At 36.4% G+C, this 14,978-nt stretch overlaps 1 protein-coding gene across 3 annotated transcripts in view; it reads left to right on the forward strand.

Annotated features, from left to right (window-relative positions):
- LOC138307798 (fibronectin type-III domain-containing protein 3A-like) overlaps positions 1-14,978 on the forward strand; it is a 127,575-nt gene continuing 112,597 nt past the window's right edge. For 2 of the 3 annotated variants that reach the window (XM_069248686.1, XM_069248687.1), the window contains exon 1: positions 1-577. In XM_069248686.1, the coding sequence (XP_069104787.1) occupies positions 534-577 (44 nt within the window). In that variant the 5' untranslated portion in view covers positions 1-533. Of the gene's footprint in view, positions 578-8,527; positions 8,593-14,978 lie in introns of those variants that run through there. The other variant, XM_069248688.1, reaches the window with a different exon arrangement.

Here is a 14,978-nt window from a genome sequence, read left to right on the forward strand (position 1 = left end):
ACACAAGGCGTGATATCAGATATATAGATTTGTTTCGTAATGAATCTCAACTTTATCTCAGGTGGTATAATTAATTCAGGGTCTGTGTGAGACACTATACAGCTACAGCTGGTATTAATGATTCACTCTCCTACGTAAATTTAATATATCTTATATAATTATTACATGCATTTTAGATAATTTTAAAATGTAAACATGTATGATACATTAGTGGATTTTTTTATTATTATTGAAAAGTGGATGGTTATTTGTTGTTGTTGTTTTTTTTTTTTTTTTTCTTCTTTAATTTCACGTGATTGTGGTTTCGTCCTACACGTTCAATACTTTGCGGCTGAAAAAGGAAACTGTCTGACTGTCATGTGAAGGGAAAACCAGAGGGTATCATGCTTACGATTGCTCATTGTAATTGCATGAGTCGTGTGTCTGTAGAAACATTTCCGGAATGAGATTTTTGACGTCATGAACCCGGAATAAATCCCCTATGTAAACACCCCATTTAGTTACGAAATCGTTACATAATTATAACACACACCATGCATTTGGATATTATCGACGTTTTCAGTGTCTGTGAAACACGGTAAGAAATTTTACTTTAAATTCAATATTAATAGATATATCGTTGATTAAAATATATCCATTTGCTGAATTAAACCTTTTAACAAGGATTTATCTCATACACGTCCTTGCTCTTAACAAAACATCCATATCGGGTGTAACAAAATTGAACTTACACTTAAATGTTCATAGAATGCGAATACGTCCCTCCTCGTTTATCACAATTGTGTTTAAAAATTCGCTTTTTAAATAGTTTAGTGTACAATTTATTTAATATACTTTGTTTTATAACAAAGTTCGATATATATATAAATATTTATATTTCAAAGAAATAGCATTGTTTGGGAAAAGCTATGAATCAGTATTTCTTGGAATCAGAATTTCTATCAAAGTTAGAGTTATCGCCCCTATACTGTTCATTTGATGAACGTATTTTGAAGTAACAGGTACAACAAAAGCAAAAGATTTTTTATGGAAGTATCGTTAATCACAATTACAGAATTTGTAATTTTTAACTACATCATTATACAAAGTAACAATAATAGGGTTAAAAATACGTATCTTGTATCATTCTTTGCAGAGGAAACTGTATTAAAACAGACCTTTAGAAGCACAGGGACCTGGCACGAACAATTTTAACCAACAGTATACATATATATTATATTATATATTAGATACTATAATATATATATGTATACTGTTGGTTAAAATTTTTCGTGCCAGGTCCCTGTGTTTAGAAGTATAACAGATAAATTGAAACATATTCCCAATGTCAACATTAGCCAAATAACGAACTCAGTGATTTGCAGGTATTAAATTAATAGTAATCGGTTTCTTATTTCATTTGCTGTCCCGAACATTTAAAATAACTAGAGGCTGCGTTAAGCGCACCTTAATCATTGATTGTGAATTAAAATTGTATTATTGAGATGGTTTTTAAATTACGTTAACGGTCTGATGAGCAGTAGCGGAGGGGGAGGGGACTTGTACATGACTGTACTAGTATTTCCGAATACCAGGGTGGTTTTCCCATTGGAAATACCTGTCACTTCCTACATGTAAAACATTACGTCATGTGGTCCGGAACATTATTATTCAACAGAAGTGTCATGGAGTAAGTCGATACTTGTATTACAAATCACTAAAGGCCCACTACCTTTCCGACACAGCTTTTAATTTTTAAAATGGGAATGTTAAACGAGATCGATAATTTTGTACCGTTAATACTTCACTTATCATCATCTTCTGAAAAAATTTAATTAAAATGAATAAAAAATTAATATTCATAACGCGGTTCGTCTTATGTTTCCCGCCGTCGTCCTAAATACCGTGCGGTAATTGACTGTCACTGCGCCAGCGACAAAACAGCGAAATGAATCTCCACAGTTATCATATATATTACACAGGAAATCTTGCATATATTTGGGTGTTGTTACCTTATCTCAGGCCATCGATATGTATTTTCTTATGTTATTTATGTTTTTAGGAAACCAGTACGTTTTACTCCGGAAAGGTAGTGGGCATTTAATATCACAATCCACGATTTAACATGATGAAACGGAAGTGACATCTCTGGTATGATGAAGCATTTATTTCCCCATCAAAATAAACACGAAGGGGTGGGGTAAAAATGCAACCTTTGGATAAATCAACACTAATTCGTTACAAAGAGTGTTTGTTTAAAGTGACACTGTACAACATGTTATGTAGTGGAACCCACATGGATATGAGAATTAGTTACAGTAAATATGAATTTGGAACCACCAGATTGCCCATAACCATTTTTAGGCGTTTTTGGGATATCGATAAAAAAAACGGTAAAATTATATTTTACATGGTACTATATAAAGTTAACGTTTATGTAGAATACGATTTTATCGAATTTAATCTACACCTCTAAAAATTTGGTCTATGGGTTGTATGGGCAATCTAGTAGGTCCATCTTGTTCTAAACTGTAACTAATTTTCAAATTCCTTTGGTGGAACCGTGTTGATTTGGAGTGTATATATTGTATTTGAGCAGACATTTATTGACTATATATCGAAATCTCTGATTTGAGGTACAAAACTTTTAATTAAATGTTCAATTATTGAATGTCAGAATATCTCGCTCTACGATTAACGAGGTTCGACTACATACCGTATTACAAATGTGCGGATAACTCGAATTAATATTAACGAGGTTCGACTATATACATATTGCAAATATCTGGAAAACTCGAAATAAGATTAACAAGGTTCGATTACATACCGTACGTGTTAGAATGTCCGGATAACTCGAACAAATATTAACGAGGTTCGACTACATACCGTACGTGTTAGAATATCCGGATAACTCGAACAAAGATTAACGAAGTTCGACTACATACCGTACGTATTAGAATGTCCCGATAACTCGAACAAAACGAGGTTCGACTACATACCGTACGTATATTAGAATGTCCGGATAATTCGAACAAAGGTTAACGAAGTTCGACTATACTCCGAATTATGTTTTTCAATTTTCAATTTTGATTTATTTCCAACTGTAATGGACTCGCTTAGACACATGATTTTCCTGTGGGACTCACCAAAATTTTGAGAACCCTTTGTATTTCTTTGTATAGGGACTAATCAAAATTTGAAAATTAATGTTCTTGACTCATCTTAAAAATACATCATAGATTGCTAAATAGGAATTACATAAAACATACGTGTATATTACGATACAGTCGGAAAAGAAGGGGGAGAACACAGCCAGGATAAATTATGATTTATATCATAGCCGAATAAACACAGATTTAGGATGTAGATCATTGCTATAGATACGTCACGTGTTTAATGTGTATAAGTCCATCTCGAATTAATAGTTGTTTCAGTTACATCATTCGTGATTAATGCTTTATAAATTATGTAGATGAATACATCTTTAAATATGTATGACGAATCTGGCGAGATTCATCCTTGAAACGCACCAAATCGGAGATGGAAGAGAAAGATTTAAGACAAGATGCCCGACGTTGTAAGTCTCTACCTCGAAGGTCATGAGTTCGAAGCCCACGTGGTGCAACTTGAAGCTACACACTGTTAATTGGCAGGGTTTTTTTCCTCAGAAACTACAGCTTTTCTCCATCATAAAATGTGGAATATCATTGTTATAATGTGGAACGATTGGGTAGTGTCTGTGATTCCTAGAGATAAACCAACGCTTGACTAATGAAAAAATGTAGTCACGTGTTTAGCGTATCAAAACACCAGCACATCTGTAAATAAATGAAAAAAGGGGGAGGAGGGGGAGAAAACGAAATACCATATATAGTATTAATAATCCAATCAAATTATTTTCTCTCGTTAAGCGTGATATTTATAAAAATCATTACTCATCCATTTATTTCCACACACCCGCCATCACGCAACTAGAAAAAATAGCTGTTTTAGGAGAGGAATTAATATAAGCTATAAGTTTGTTAACCTATCCTAGCTTCAAATGTATTTGTATGTGTATGTATAAGAGAGTTTGTTTCAAAACTAGCTTAACCGTGTAATAATGGTCATTCTCGCCAAATAAGTAAAATCTAAAATGTCTAAAAAACAGAACCTATTTTCAATTTCTATTTCAAAACCCAACTTTGATCGTATTACGAATTAATTAGGTTTTGTTTGCTGTATTGTTTTCATTTTTCATAACACGAATGATGGTTAGACTGTAGTCGACCTATAGATATCAATTATTTAGTTCTGACAGGATAGATTAATTTTTTCATAATATACCATGATTCATTTAAATACAAAATGGCCGGGTTCTTAGAAACCTGTCCATCAGCACGGGATTTTAAAGTGTTTTGAAAATTAAGTGTTTTGGAATTTTTCAGCAATATTTTGTTTAAAAAAACCTATAACCTCTATTACAATTGAAATTTCAAAATTGCTGCCACGTAAGTTAAATGGCTCAAAAGGATTGTTTGAATTGGGCAGTAATATAACTAGAGTACGTTAAATTCCTCAGACTCCTGGAGAACCCCCAGGCATTGGGGCTGCACCCCAGATCCCTCGCCTAACAGGGCTTTTATCACTGCACTTCCAAAATGCAAAGTAAATAAAAATGGACCTCGTCCTCAACATCATTCTTATCACAAACGGCACATAATCTCTGACTCCTGGGAATGTTACTATAGCGTCCAAATTTGAAAGTGAGCGAATATTATTTGTTTCGCGAGATAAAAAGCACTGAAAAAACACAGACGGTTCAACAAGGTGATGCAATATAACTACTCATTTCCGAACTTAATAAGCGACTTGCCAGTATGTAACCACTGTTTTTACCACACGACCAAAGGTAGGATCCCCCCCCCCCCTTTTTGTTATTATTTTGAATTTATAAGATTTCTTGCAATGGTATTTTAAATTTTGACTTCATTTCACCATATTTAGACCAAGGATTAGATTCTTAGAGTATTCAAAGACAGAAAGTGTACATAAAATCCAGATTCCACAAATGGTCGTTCACGGTGTTTTCACCTCTTCATATACCGGTCGTAGGTTCAGGATTTCTCTCCTGGAACTTTGACTGTCCTCAAACTTTCTAAATATAGCATGTCCTTCAATAGATTATTGCTACAAATGTACTTATGGGATGCGAGACACAAACGAAACCTGACATCGAGTTTATCTATAGGCCGCCCTTTTATATAATTATATATAGGGAAATTGGGTGTGTTGGAGTGCGAAGTCTCGTTACGAAACTCTCAATAGGGCGGTATGATTCACCGTTTGATTTTTAATCAAATGCTTAAACAATTAATGGGATAGGGAAATATTCGGCCTGATGAAGATGCAGCTATATAAAACAAAATGCACACCAGAGATTTTTTTTGTATTTTGTAATGACTCATTATCGAAAAAATGAAGTAAGTATACACGCCCGGTGATGCTCATCACACATAGATAATATCTTCCTCTTCTGGTTATATCGGGTTTATTAAAAACATACTATTGTTTCAAATTACATGACGTGTATCGATCCCATGTCATTACAATTACTTTACAGAGGGAAGTGTCCGAAACAGTAAAATAAGGGTAGACAGACAATCATACTGGTAAATATGTTGGTTTTTTCTTCTCTATTCCAGTCACAAAAAGTTAAAACACACTGTAATGATTAACACTTAAGTATCCCCTTGATCAGTCATTGTACAATGTGTTAACTCATGTCTCCTTGTTTCTCCAAAGTCCGCTAAACCTGTCTATAACGTTAGGCTTTTTAATTTAAAATAATAATAATAATAATAAAGCCTAATGATATAGGCAGGTTTAGCGGACTAGTTTCTCAATTGTCCCATTGGAACTGGCATTTTGTTTAAATGAAAACGCCGTGTCCCTGTGTGTCTGCAATAGCTATCGTTTCTTACTTCAACTGTAATCATGTATCCTATAATAACCCTGTGCCTCTATGGTAACCCAGTGTCTCTGTCATAACCCTGTGTCTCTATGGTATCCCCGTGTCTCTATGTTAACCCTTAGTCTATATGGTAACCCCGTGCATTTGTCATAACTTGGTGTTCCTATGGTAACCCCGTGTCTCTGTTATAAATCGGTGTTCCTATGGTAACCCCATGTCTCTGTCATAACCTTGTGTCCCTATGGCAACGCTTTGTTTCTGTCATAACTTGGTGTCCCTATGGTAACCCCGTGTCTCTGTCATAATTCTGTGTCCCTATGGTAACACTGTGTCTCTGTCATAAACCTGTGTCCCTATGGTATCCCTATGCCTCTGTCATAACCCCGTGTCCCTATGGTAACCTCGTGTCTCTGTCATAACTTGGTGTCCCTAAAGTAACCTTATGTCCCTATGATAACCCCGTGTCTCTGTCATAACTCTGTGTCCCTATGGTAACCCCGTGTCTCTGTCATAACTCTGTGTCCCTATGGTAACACTGTGTTCGTGTCTCTGTCATAACTTGGTGTCCCTAAAGTAACCTTATGTCCCTATGATAACCCCGTGTCTCTGTCATAACTCTGTGTCCCTATGGTAACCCCGTGTCTCTGTCATAACTCTGTGTCCCTATGGTAACACTGTGTCTCTGTCATAACCCTGTGTCCTTATGGTATCCCTATGCCTCTGTCATAACCCCGTGTCCCTAATACTCCCTATGGTAACCTCGTGTCTCTGTTATAACTTGGTGTCCCTAAAGTAACCCTATGTCCCTTTGGTAACCTTGTGTCTCTGTCATAACACTTATGGTTATTCCTTCTTCTGCCTGTCCACTCGTTTGACTAGTTTGCGACATGATCAAGACATTTCATAATGTTAAGAAAAAAATATGACATTTTTATTTCCTAATGAGAAGTGGGATCATGTGTTTTGTTGTATTCTTCGTTTCTCAGTTTTGTTTTAGATCAAAGTACAGTATTTGTGCAGAAGACAAAGAAAAGGATTGTCTTGCTGCAAGAATGGATTGTGTAGTGTAAAAAGACTGGAACGACTCTGTAGTTGCACACACACAAAACAGTTTTATATAACAAAAGTCAAGCATTTAAGAAATTAGACGTCTCTAATTATGATTTTTGGGTATCGTCAACACTTAGAAATACATATACGAAACAATTGCAAAAGACGCAATTCCTAAATTACCGGTACTATATATCCATCTAAATGTGTTTTTGGCACAAGTCATCGATATATGAATAGAACTGTGTTGAAATTAGACAATTTGTTTTTAATCAAGATTGTCCACCACCGACAGAGAATTAAACGATACCCATCATTTGAACAATTACTGACTATTATCGTGTTTATATGTCTTATCAACACAAACATGTATATAAAATAATTTGTTTTGCTTTTAGTGCATGCACAATCCGTATTTAATTCCATATAGGGCATAGTGCTATGGATTTTTTTTTCGCGACGCAAATAATTATTTTTAATAGATTTATTTTGAATTGAAACAAGAAGCTCAAACTTTTCAATTGTGTAAATACTTTCTAAACTATTGTAACTGAAGAAAATTACTAATTCGTCTGCTCCTGTTTTAAAAGAGAAATACAATTCGCTGGCGGTGGAGCGTCTAATATTGAATATTATGGACGAAGGCTCATAGCCAAGAGCTATGTTCATATCATAAGATATCAATACTGACCATTAATGTGTTGTTGATACATGTAGTAAAATACAATTAAGTTCAAAACATATTAGAAAGTACTATATATTGTCCTTTAGATGGGTGTCCAGCCATTCTGCGTTCACGACCGATTAAGATTTTTAAAGCCATTATTCTCTTAAATAGGGAACTTTGTTATTTCACTATCCGATAGAAACAAATATTGCTAATTCCTTAATGTAGCATTCCTCATTTATCAAAAATTACACGAGATATTTTGGGTTGATGTCAAATAATCGGACACAATCCCATCCACATCTGTGTCGCAAGTTCGAAACCCACATGTGGCAGTTATCTGTAACTACTGTGGATCTTTGGTTTTTCTCCGGATTCTCCGAATTTCCTCCACGTACAGTATTTAACATGTGTTACTATCTTAATCACCATGTGAAGCTACTTATAACGTGACCTATTTTTATCAAAATATATTGTGAGTGGGTGGCAATATTCACTTATTAAGAAATAAATACCCGGCCGAGTACCAATGCGAATAAAATACATTGTAAAAATATCACACGAAACCGGATATATATTTAATATCTACACGATGTGATACTTTATTGAACACGTTTTCTGTTTGTTTTAACAATAACGGAATTATTTAAATCTCAGGATAACTCTATTGCTTTTATTTAATAGCCTACGGGCATACAATGATGTGGGCTAAGTCATGGGTCATCACAAAAGTCGTGATGTTTACGTGTGTATTATAAACGCACTGTTTACTCCCAAAATGTAAACAAAACCGCGTGGTTCACTTCGGATACAACGATTATTTACCATACGACGATGCGGTAAAATACGAGGGACTCCGGGAAATGTCAAAATGGTCATATCCCAGAATGCAAAGCTTTATAATTTCCTCTAAAATATTCAAAATGGCTGATTGATACTTGAGGTAACGAGCGTAATTTAATTTTGTATTATATTTGGCTTACATTTTGTTTGATATGCATTTATTTTTAGACGTATTTAACCGCAATGGTGTTATCTATACCTACAGTGATCGCATACATCGCTACAATATTGCTTTGACTGACAATAATGTTTATAAGGGTGCTCTTCTGTTGACACGTTGAGCCGAGTTTCGCTATAATTTATAGAAGCTTTTTATTAATTTTCACACTGCATTCTATGAGTATGTGCTTTACGAACTGCATGCAACACTCTTTTCTTTTTAATGCGAGAAGAGTACGCATAATTAGATATGTCCATTCAGACGTTTTTGTATAAACGTTCTCCAATTATTTGGTACACAATGACATATGTGACACATTTTAAGGGTCCGTCGCGACCCATCATCATTTTCTTTTGCAGAATCCGCAAAATCTTATTAGAATAGTTCACAAAACGTCAAAATATTTCAAGCTTGTGTTTAGATACCAGAGGTAGACTTTTCAAAATTAAAGAAAAAACGCTCTTCTATTTATTCTTAAAAATCTGGTGACGTTTTCTTTATTAGTGAATGCAGAGATTTGTTTACTTTTCAAATTATTACCAATACGTAAGATATAATATTCAGTACCCTTACTGAGGAATTGAAAAAAAATATATGAATGTTTGGTATGAATATACCAGTAATAAGTTTGATGTAATGACACATGTTTACATATGTGTATAAACTGCATGCAGGATATTAACGTATGCTCATGAATGGAGAGATTTTTCGATGGAGGTTGTATTGATTATTTTAGCTTGACTATGTGACGGTCCCATACAACGCTAGAATTAGCTGCTGAGTATTACAGTAAAAGATTGTCTGCATTTTGCGTGGGAGACTTTAGCTTGTGTGATGTTTTTACAATGGATGGATATTTCTTCTGTAGTTATACACGTTTTCTGAAAAAAAATCAAATTATTGAAGATTTTTTTCCTGGAATTTTTAAGTTCTAATGATGGCCAGGAGGTGTGTATTGATGCATGTGTGATATAATCTAACCATTCTCTAACATGGTTATAAGGTGAGTGGGGGATTTACCATATGGTCACGCTTTTGACGTTGTTTGATGATATTGGGTTAAATTTAATAACATATTTATATATATGTGAGGAATATTGTATAATCTTTTGTCATAAATTATTTATGCTGTAATGAAATTAACATGATATATTATCACTCATGCTAGATACTAGCTAGCTTGACTACACATTTCATGTTTATATATTTTACATATTAGGATGATATATCTTCAAATGTATGAGGATTAAAGGATTGATTGACTATATTCAAAAAATTAAAATTACTTTGAATTGATAATATTTTACAATTATAACTATTTGTGGATATGAGTTAACATTGTGTATTAATCAATAATGATGCCATGATATAAAAAGCCAACATATGGTCCATTTGAAATTAGAATAATAGTGGGGGGGGGGGGGGTCTGATTTCAAATAGAATCAATCAGACCTCTTATAATAATGAATATTTACGACGAGTGTAAAAATTTGAATATTTGATAAAATCTTCAAATTGAATCAGAGAATTACATAACACTTTGTCAGCAAATATTCAGACCATGTTCTGTTCATTTGCTGAATTGCATTTTCTATATGCTGAACATATCATAGATACAAAAAATCAATAGGAATAGTTCTAGAGCTGTAGTTTTGAAAATTGAGTGAAAGGATATCAATTTTCAAAATGTGTCCATAATTCAGTGATTCTTCTGAGGTTTTCATTCATCATACATCAGTAAATCACAGACAAAGACTGAAGACATTGATTATGACTTGTTACATTTGAAGCGATAAGAGTATATTTACAAACATCCACTTAGGCCTGACTGACCTACTAAACGCATGACTGGTTTCTGACAGTGAGGGTTTCTTGTGTTGTAGATAACTGTATATATATATATATATATGCCAGCTACACTCTATCTCATGGCCACACTTGTGTATTGTAATATAATTACACTTATGACCTTCCTTATATATATATACATTATTATAACAAACTATATATTGTCTAAATCAAGTGTTGTATGTTTATATATAATCTAAAGTTTAATTGTCGCTGCTTTGTATTATTGTGTTTTATAACTTATTTGAGTTCATTATATATTAGGCCAAATAAGATAATGATATATGGGTTTCCGCGCGGTAACACCCTCAAATACAGTCAACCACTATCTTAATTACGGTAATTATTCTACCAATCACAACCTTCTCTGCATGTCCTACCAACCGCTTACCCTTTGAACTATTAACACTCATCCAGGCTGTTGCCTTAGATTTCTTTTGGCCGAGCTTACAGACATATTTTGCTCTAATTAAAGCTTATCAATGCAACTACCCTTTGCCATAAAAATATTTCTTGCCCACTTGCTCATTGCCCTAGTTACCTGTCATCCCCTTGCCCTTTCAGTTACTATATTATTTGCCTAACCAACTATTGATGGTTCCCTGCCAAGCATCTCCTTGCCTTTCCAGCTACAGCTTTAGGTTTGCTCTAGTCCTCATGGAACCATAGGGCTGTCCTAGCATTCGTCTCCTAAACAACCTTACCAATACATTTCAAACTTTCATTTACCTTACCTACAATCACTGTGACCCTTATCAGTTTTAATGCATGCTTTCAACTGCATGTTTGTTGTTACTTACTCATTACACTCTACAGCCCATCTGATCTACTGCCAGCCACGTACCTGCTCATCTAAAATGGGTTTGATTTAATTGATTTGATTATAACGTCCTTTTAACAGCCATGGTCATTTAAGGACTTGCCAGGTTTGGAGGTGGAGTACCCGGAATAAACCCACTGACCAGCAGTGAGTAACTTGGCAACTGCCCTATATAGGATTCAAACTCACGACCCAAACACCAAATATAATATCACTTATATGAATGATCACACTTAATGTACTATCTGTATCATCATACCTCTCCACCCATCTGGATACTCTTGCTACTGGTACCAATGTACAGTATGTTTCTAGTGACCTATCTTACCAAATCCAGATTTAGGAGCTGGCTACTGGTACCAATGTACAGTGTGTTTCCAGTGCCCTATCCTACCAAATCCAGATTTAGGAGCTGGCTACTGGTACCAATGTACAGTGTGTTTCCAGTGCCCTATCCTACCAAATCCAGATTTAGGAGCTGGCTACTGGTACCAATGTACAGTGTGTTTCCAGTGCCCTATCTTACCAAATCCAGATTTAGGAGCTGGCTACTGATACCAATGTACAGTGTATTTCCAGTGCCCTATCCTACCAAATCCAGATTTAGGAGCTGGCTACTGGTACCAATGTACAGTGTGTTTCCAGTGCCCTATCCTACCAAATCCAGATTTAGGAGCTGGCTACTGTACCAATTTCCAGTGCCCTATCCATTCCAGAGCCCTATCCAATGTACCATATCTAGATTTAGGAGCTGGCTACTGGTACCAATGTACAGTGTGTTTCCAGTGTCCTATCTTACCAAATCCAGATTTAGGAGCTGGCTTACTGGTACCAATGTACAGTGTGTTTCCAGTGTCCTATCTTACCAAATCCAGATTTAGGAGCTGGCTACTGATACCAATGTACAGTGTGTTTCCAGTGCCCTATCTTACCAAATCCAGATTTAGGAGCTGGCTACTGGTACCAATGTACAGTGTATTTCCAGTGCCCTATCTTACCAAATCCAGATTTAGGAGCTGGCTACTGGTACCAATGTACAGTATGTTTCTAGTGACCTATCTTACCAAATCCAGATTTAGGAGCTGGCTACTGATACCAATGTACAGTGTGTTTCCAGTGCCCTATCCTACCAAATCCAGATTTAGGAGCTGGCTACTGGTACCAATGTACAGTGTATTTCCAGTGCCCTATCCTACCATATCCAGATTTAGGAGCTGGCTACTGGTACCAATGTACAGTGTATTTCCAGTGCCCTATCCTACCAAATCCAGATTTAGGAGCTGGCTACTGGTACCAATGTACAGTGTATTTCCAGTGCCCTATCCTACCAAATATCCAGATTTAGGAGCTGGCTACTGGTACCAATGTACATGTGTATTTCCAGTGCCCTATCCTACCAAATCCAGATTTAGGAGCTGTCTACTGGTACCAATGTACAGTGTGTTTCCAGTGCCCTATCCTACCAAATCCAGATTTAGGAGCTGGCTACTGGTACCAATGTACAGTGTGTTTCCAGTGCCCTATCCTACCAAATCCAGATTTAGGAGCTGACTGCTGGTACCAATTACAGTGTGGTTTTCCCAGTGTCCCCCCCCCCCTATCCTACCAAATATGTTTAGGAGCTGGCTACTGTACCAATGTAGTGTATTTCCATGTCCCATCCTACCAAATCCAGATTTAGGAGCTGGCTACTGATACCAATGTACAGTGTGTTTCCAGTGCCCTATCCTACCATATCCAGATTTAGGAGCTGGCTACTGGTACCAATGTACAGTGTATTTCCAGTGCCCTATCCTACCAATATCCAGATTTAGGAGCTGGCTCTGGTACCAATGTACAGTGTGTATTTCCAGTGCCCTATCCTACCAAATCCAGATTTAGGAGCTGGCTTCTGGTACCAATGTACAGTGTATTTCCAGTGCCCTATCCTACCAAATCCAGATTTAGGAGCTGGCTACTGGTACCAATGTACAGTGTATTTCCAGTGTCCTCCTATCTTACCCCAGATTTAGGAGCTGGCCTACCAATCCAGATTTCAGAGCCCCTGGCTACCAATCAGATTTAGGAGCCTACTGGTACCCAATGTACAGTGTGTTTCCAGTGCCCCCTATCCTAGCTGGCTCCTGGACCAAATCCAGTGATTACCAAAATAAGGAGCTAGACTGCTGGCACCACTCTACAATATGTTTACCAGTGCCCCTATCCTACCAAATCCAGATTTAGGAGGCTGGCTTCTGGGTACCAATGTAACAGTGTGTTTTCCAGTGCCCTATCCTACCAAATCCAGATTTTCAGCTGTCTATAGTACCCAGTGTATTTAGGCCCAGCTGGCTACCGGATACATGTATAGTGTATTTTAATAATCCTACAAATCCAGATTTAGGAGCTGGCCCTGGTACCAATGTACAGTGTATTTCCCAGTGCCCGTTTACCAAATAAAATCCAGATTTAGGAGCTGGCTTCTGGTACCATATGGTACAGTGTATTTCCAGTGGCCCTATCTACCAAATCTAGATTTAGGAGCTGGCTATTCTGTGCCATTGTACAATGTGTTTACAGTGTTTGGTTAGGTTACAGAAGGTGACAGCTGATTGGGATCACCCTACTAATCTTTCATGTACCAACACCTACATGTATCATTTCTAGTCCATTTTCTGTTTTCCTCAAGGCACCTGACAGGTCATTGTTATTGTAGTGGTGTAGCTTGGTGCACAAGTCCTTGCCCTCTATGATTTGGCTATCTTGATGTACATACACCTGATATTCCTTGGACTGAAGAGATAAGTAATTATAAAGGCACTTTTATTTTTCTTCTGAGGAGTGAGGGATTATTGTAGTCTTGTGGGTAAGTTGTGCAGGATGGAGTGAGAGGGCATTGATTAAGGTGTCCAACATTTTGGTCTAGTGATTAAGGTGTCCAACATTTGGTCTAGTGATTAAGGTGTCCCAACATTTGGTCAACTAGTAGTGATTAATGTGTCCAACATTTGGCCTAGTGATTAAGGGTGTCCAAACATTTGGTGTAGTGATTAAAGGTGTCCAACATTTGGTGTAGTGATTAAGGTGTCCAACATTTGGTGTAGTGATTAAGGTGTCCAAACATTTGGTGTAGTGATTAAGGTGTCCAACATTTGGTGTAGTGATTAAGGTGTCCAACATTTGGTGTAGTGATTAAGGTGTCCAACATTTGGTCCAGTGATTAAGGTGTCCCCAACATTTGGTCCAGTGATTAAGGGTGTCCTCAACCTTTGGTCTAGTGATTAAGGTGTCCAACATTTGGTCTAGTGATTAAGGTGTCCAACATTTGGTCTTAGTGATTAAGGTGGTCCAACTTTTGGTGTAGTGATTAAGGTGTCCAACATTTGGTCTAGTGATTAAGGTGTCCAACATTTGGTTTAATGATTAAGGTGTCCAACATTTGGTGTAGTGTTAAGGTGTCCAACATTTGGTGTAGTGATTAATGGTGTCCAACATTTGGTGTAGTGATTAAGGTGTCCAACATTTGGTGTAGTGATTTAAGGTGTCCAACATTTGGTCTAGATGATTAAGGGTGTCCAACATTTGGTCTAGTGATTAAGGTGTCCAACATTTGGTGTAGTGATTAAGGTGTCCAACATTTGGTCTAATGATTAAGGTGTCCAACATTATGGTCTAGTGA

This window comes from Argopecten irradians, chromosome 14, assembly GCF_041381155.1.
Source record: "Argopecten irradians isolate NY chromosome 14, Ai_NY, whole genome shotgun sequence".
Taxonomy (NCBI): domain Eukaryota; kingdom Metazoa; phylum Mollusca; class Bivalvia; order Pectinida; family Pectinidae; genus Argopecten; species Argopecten irradians.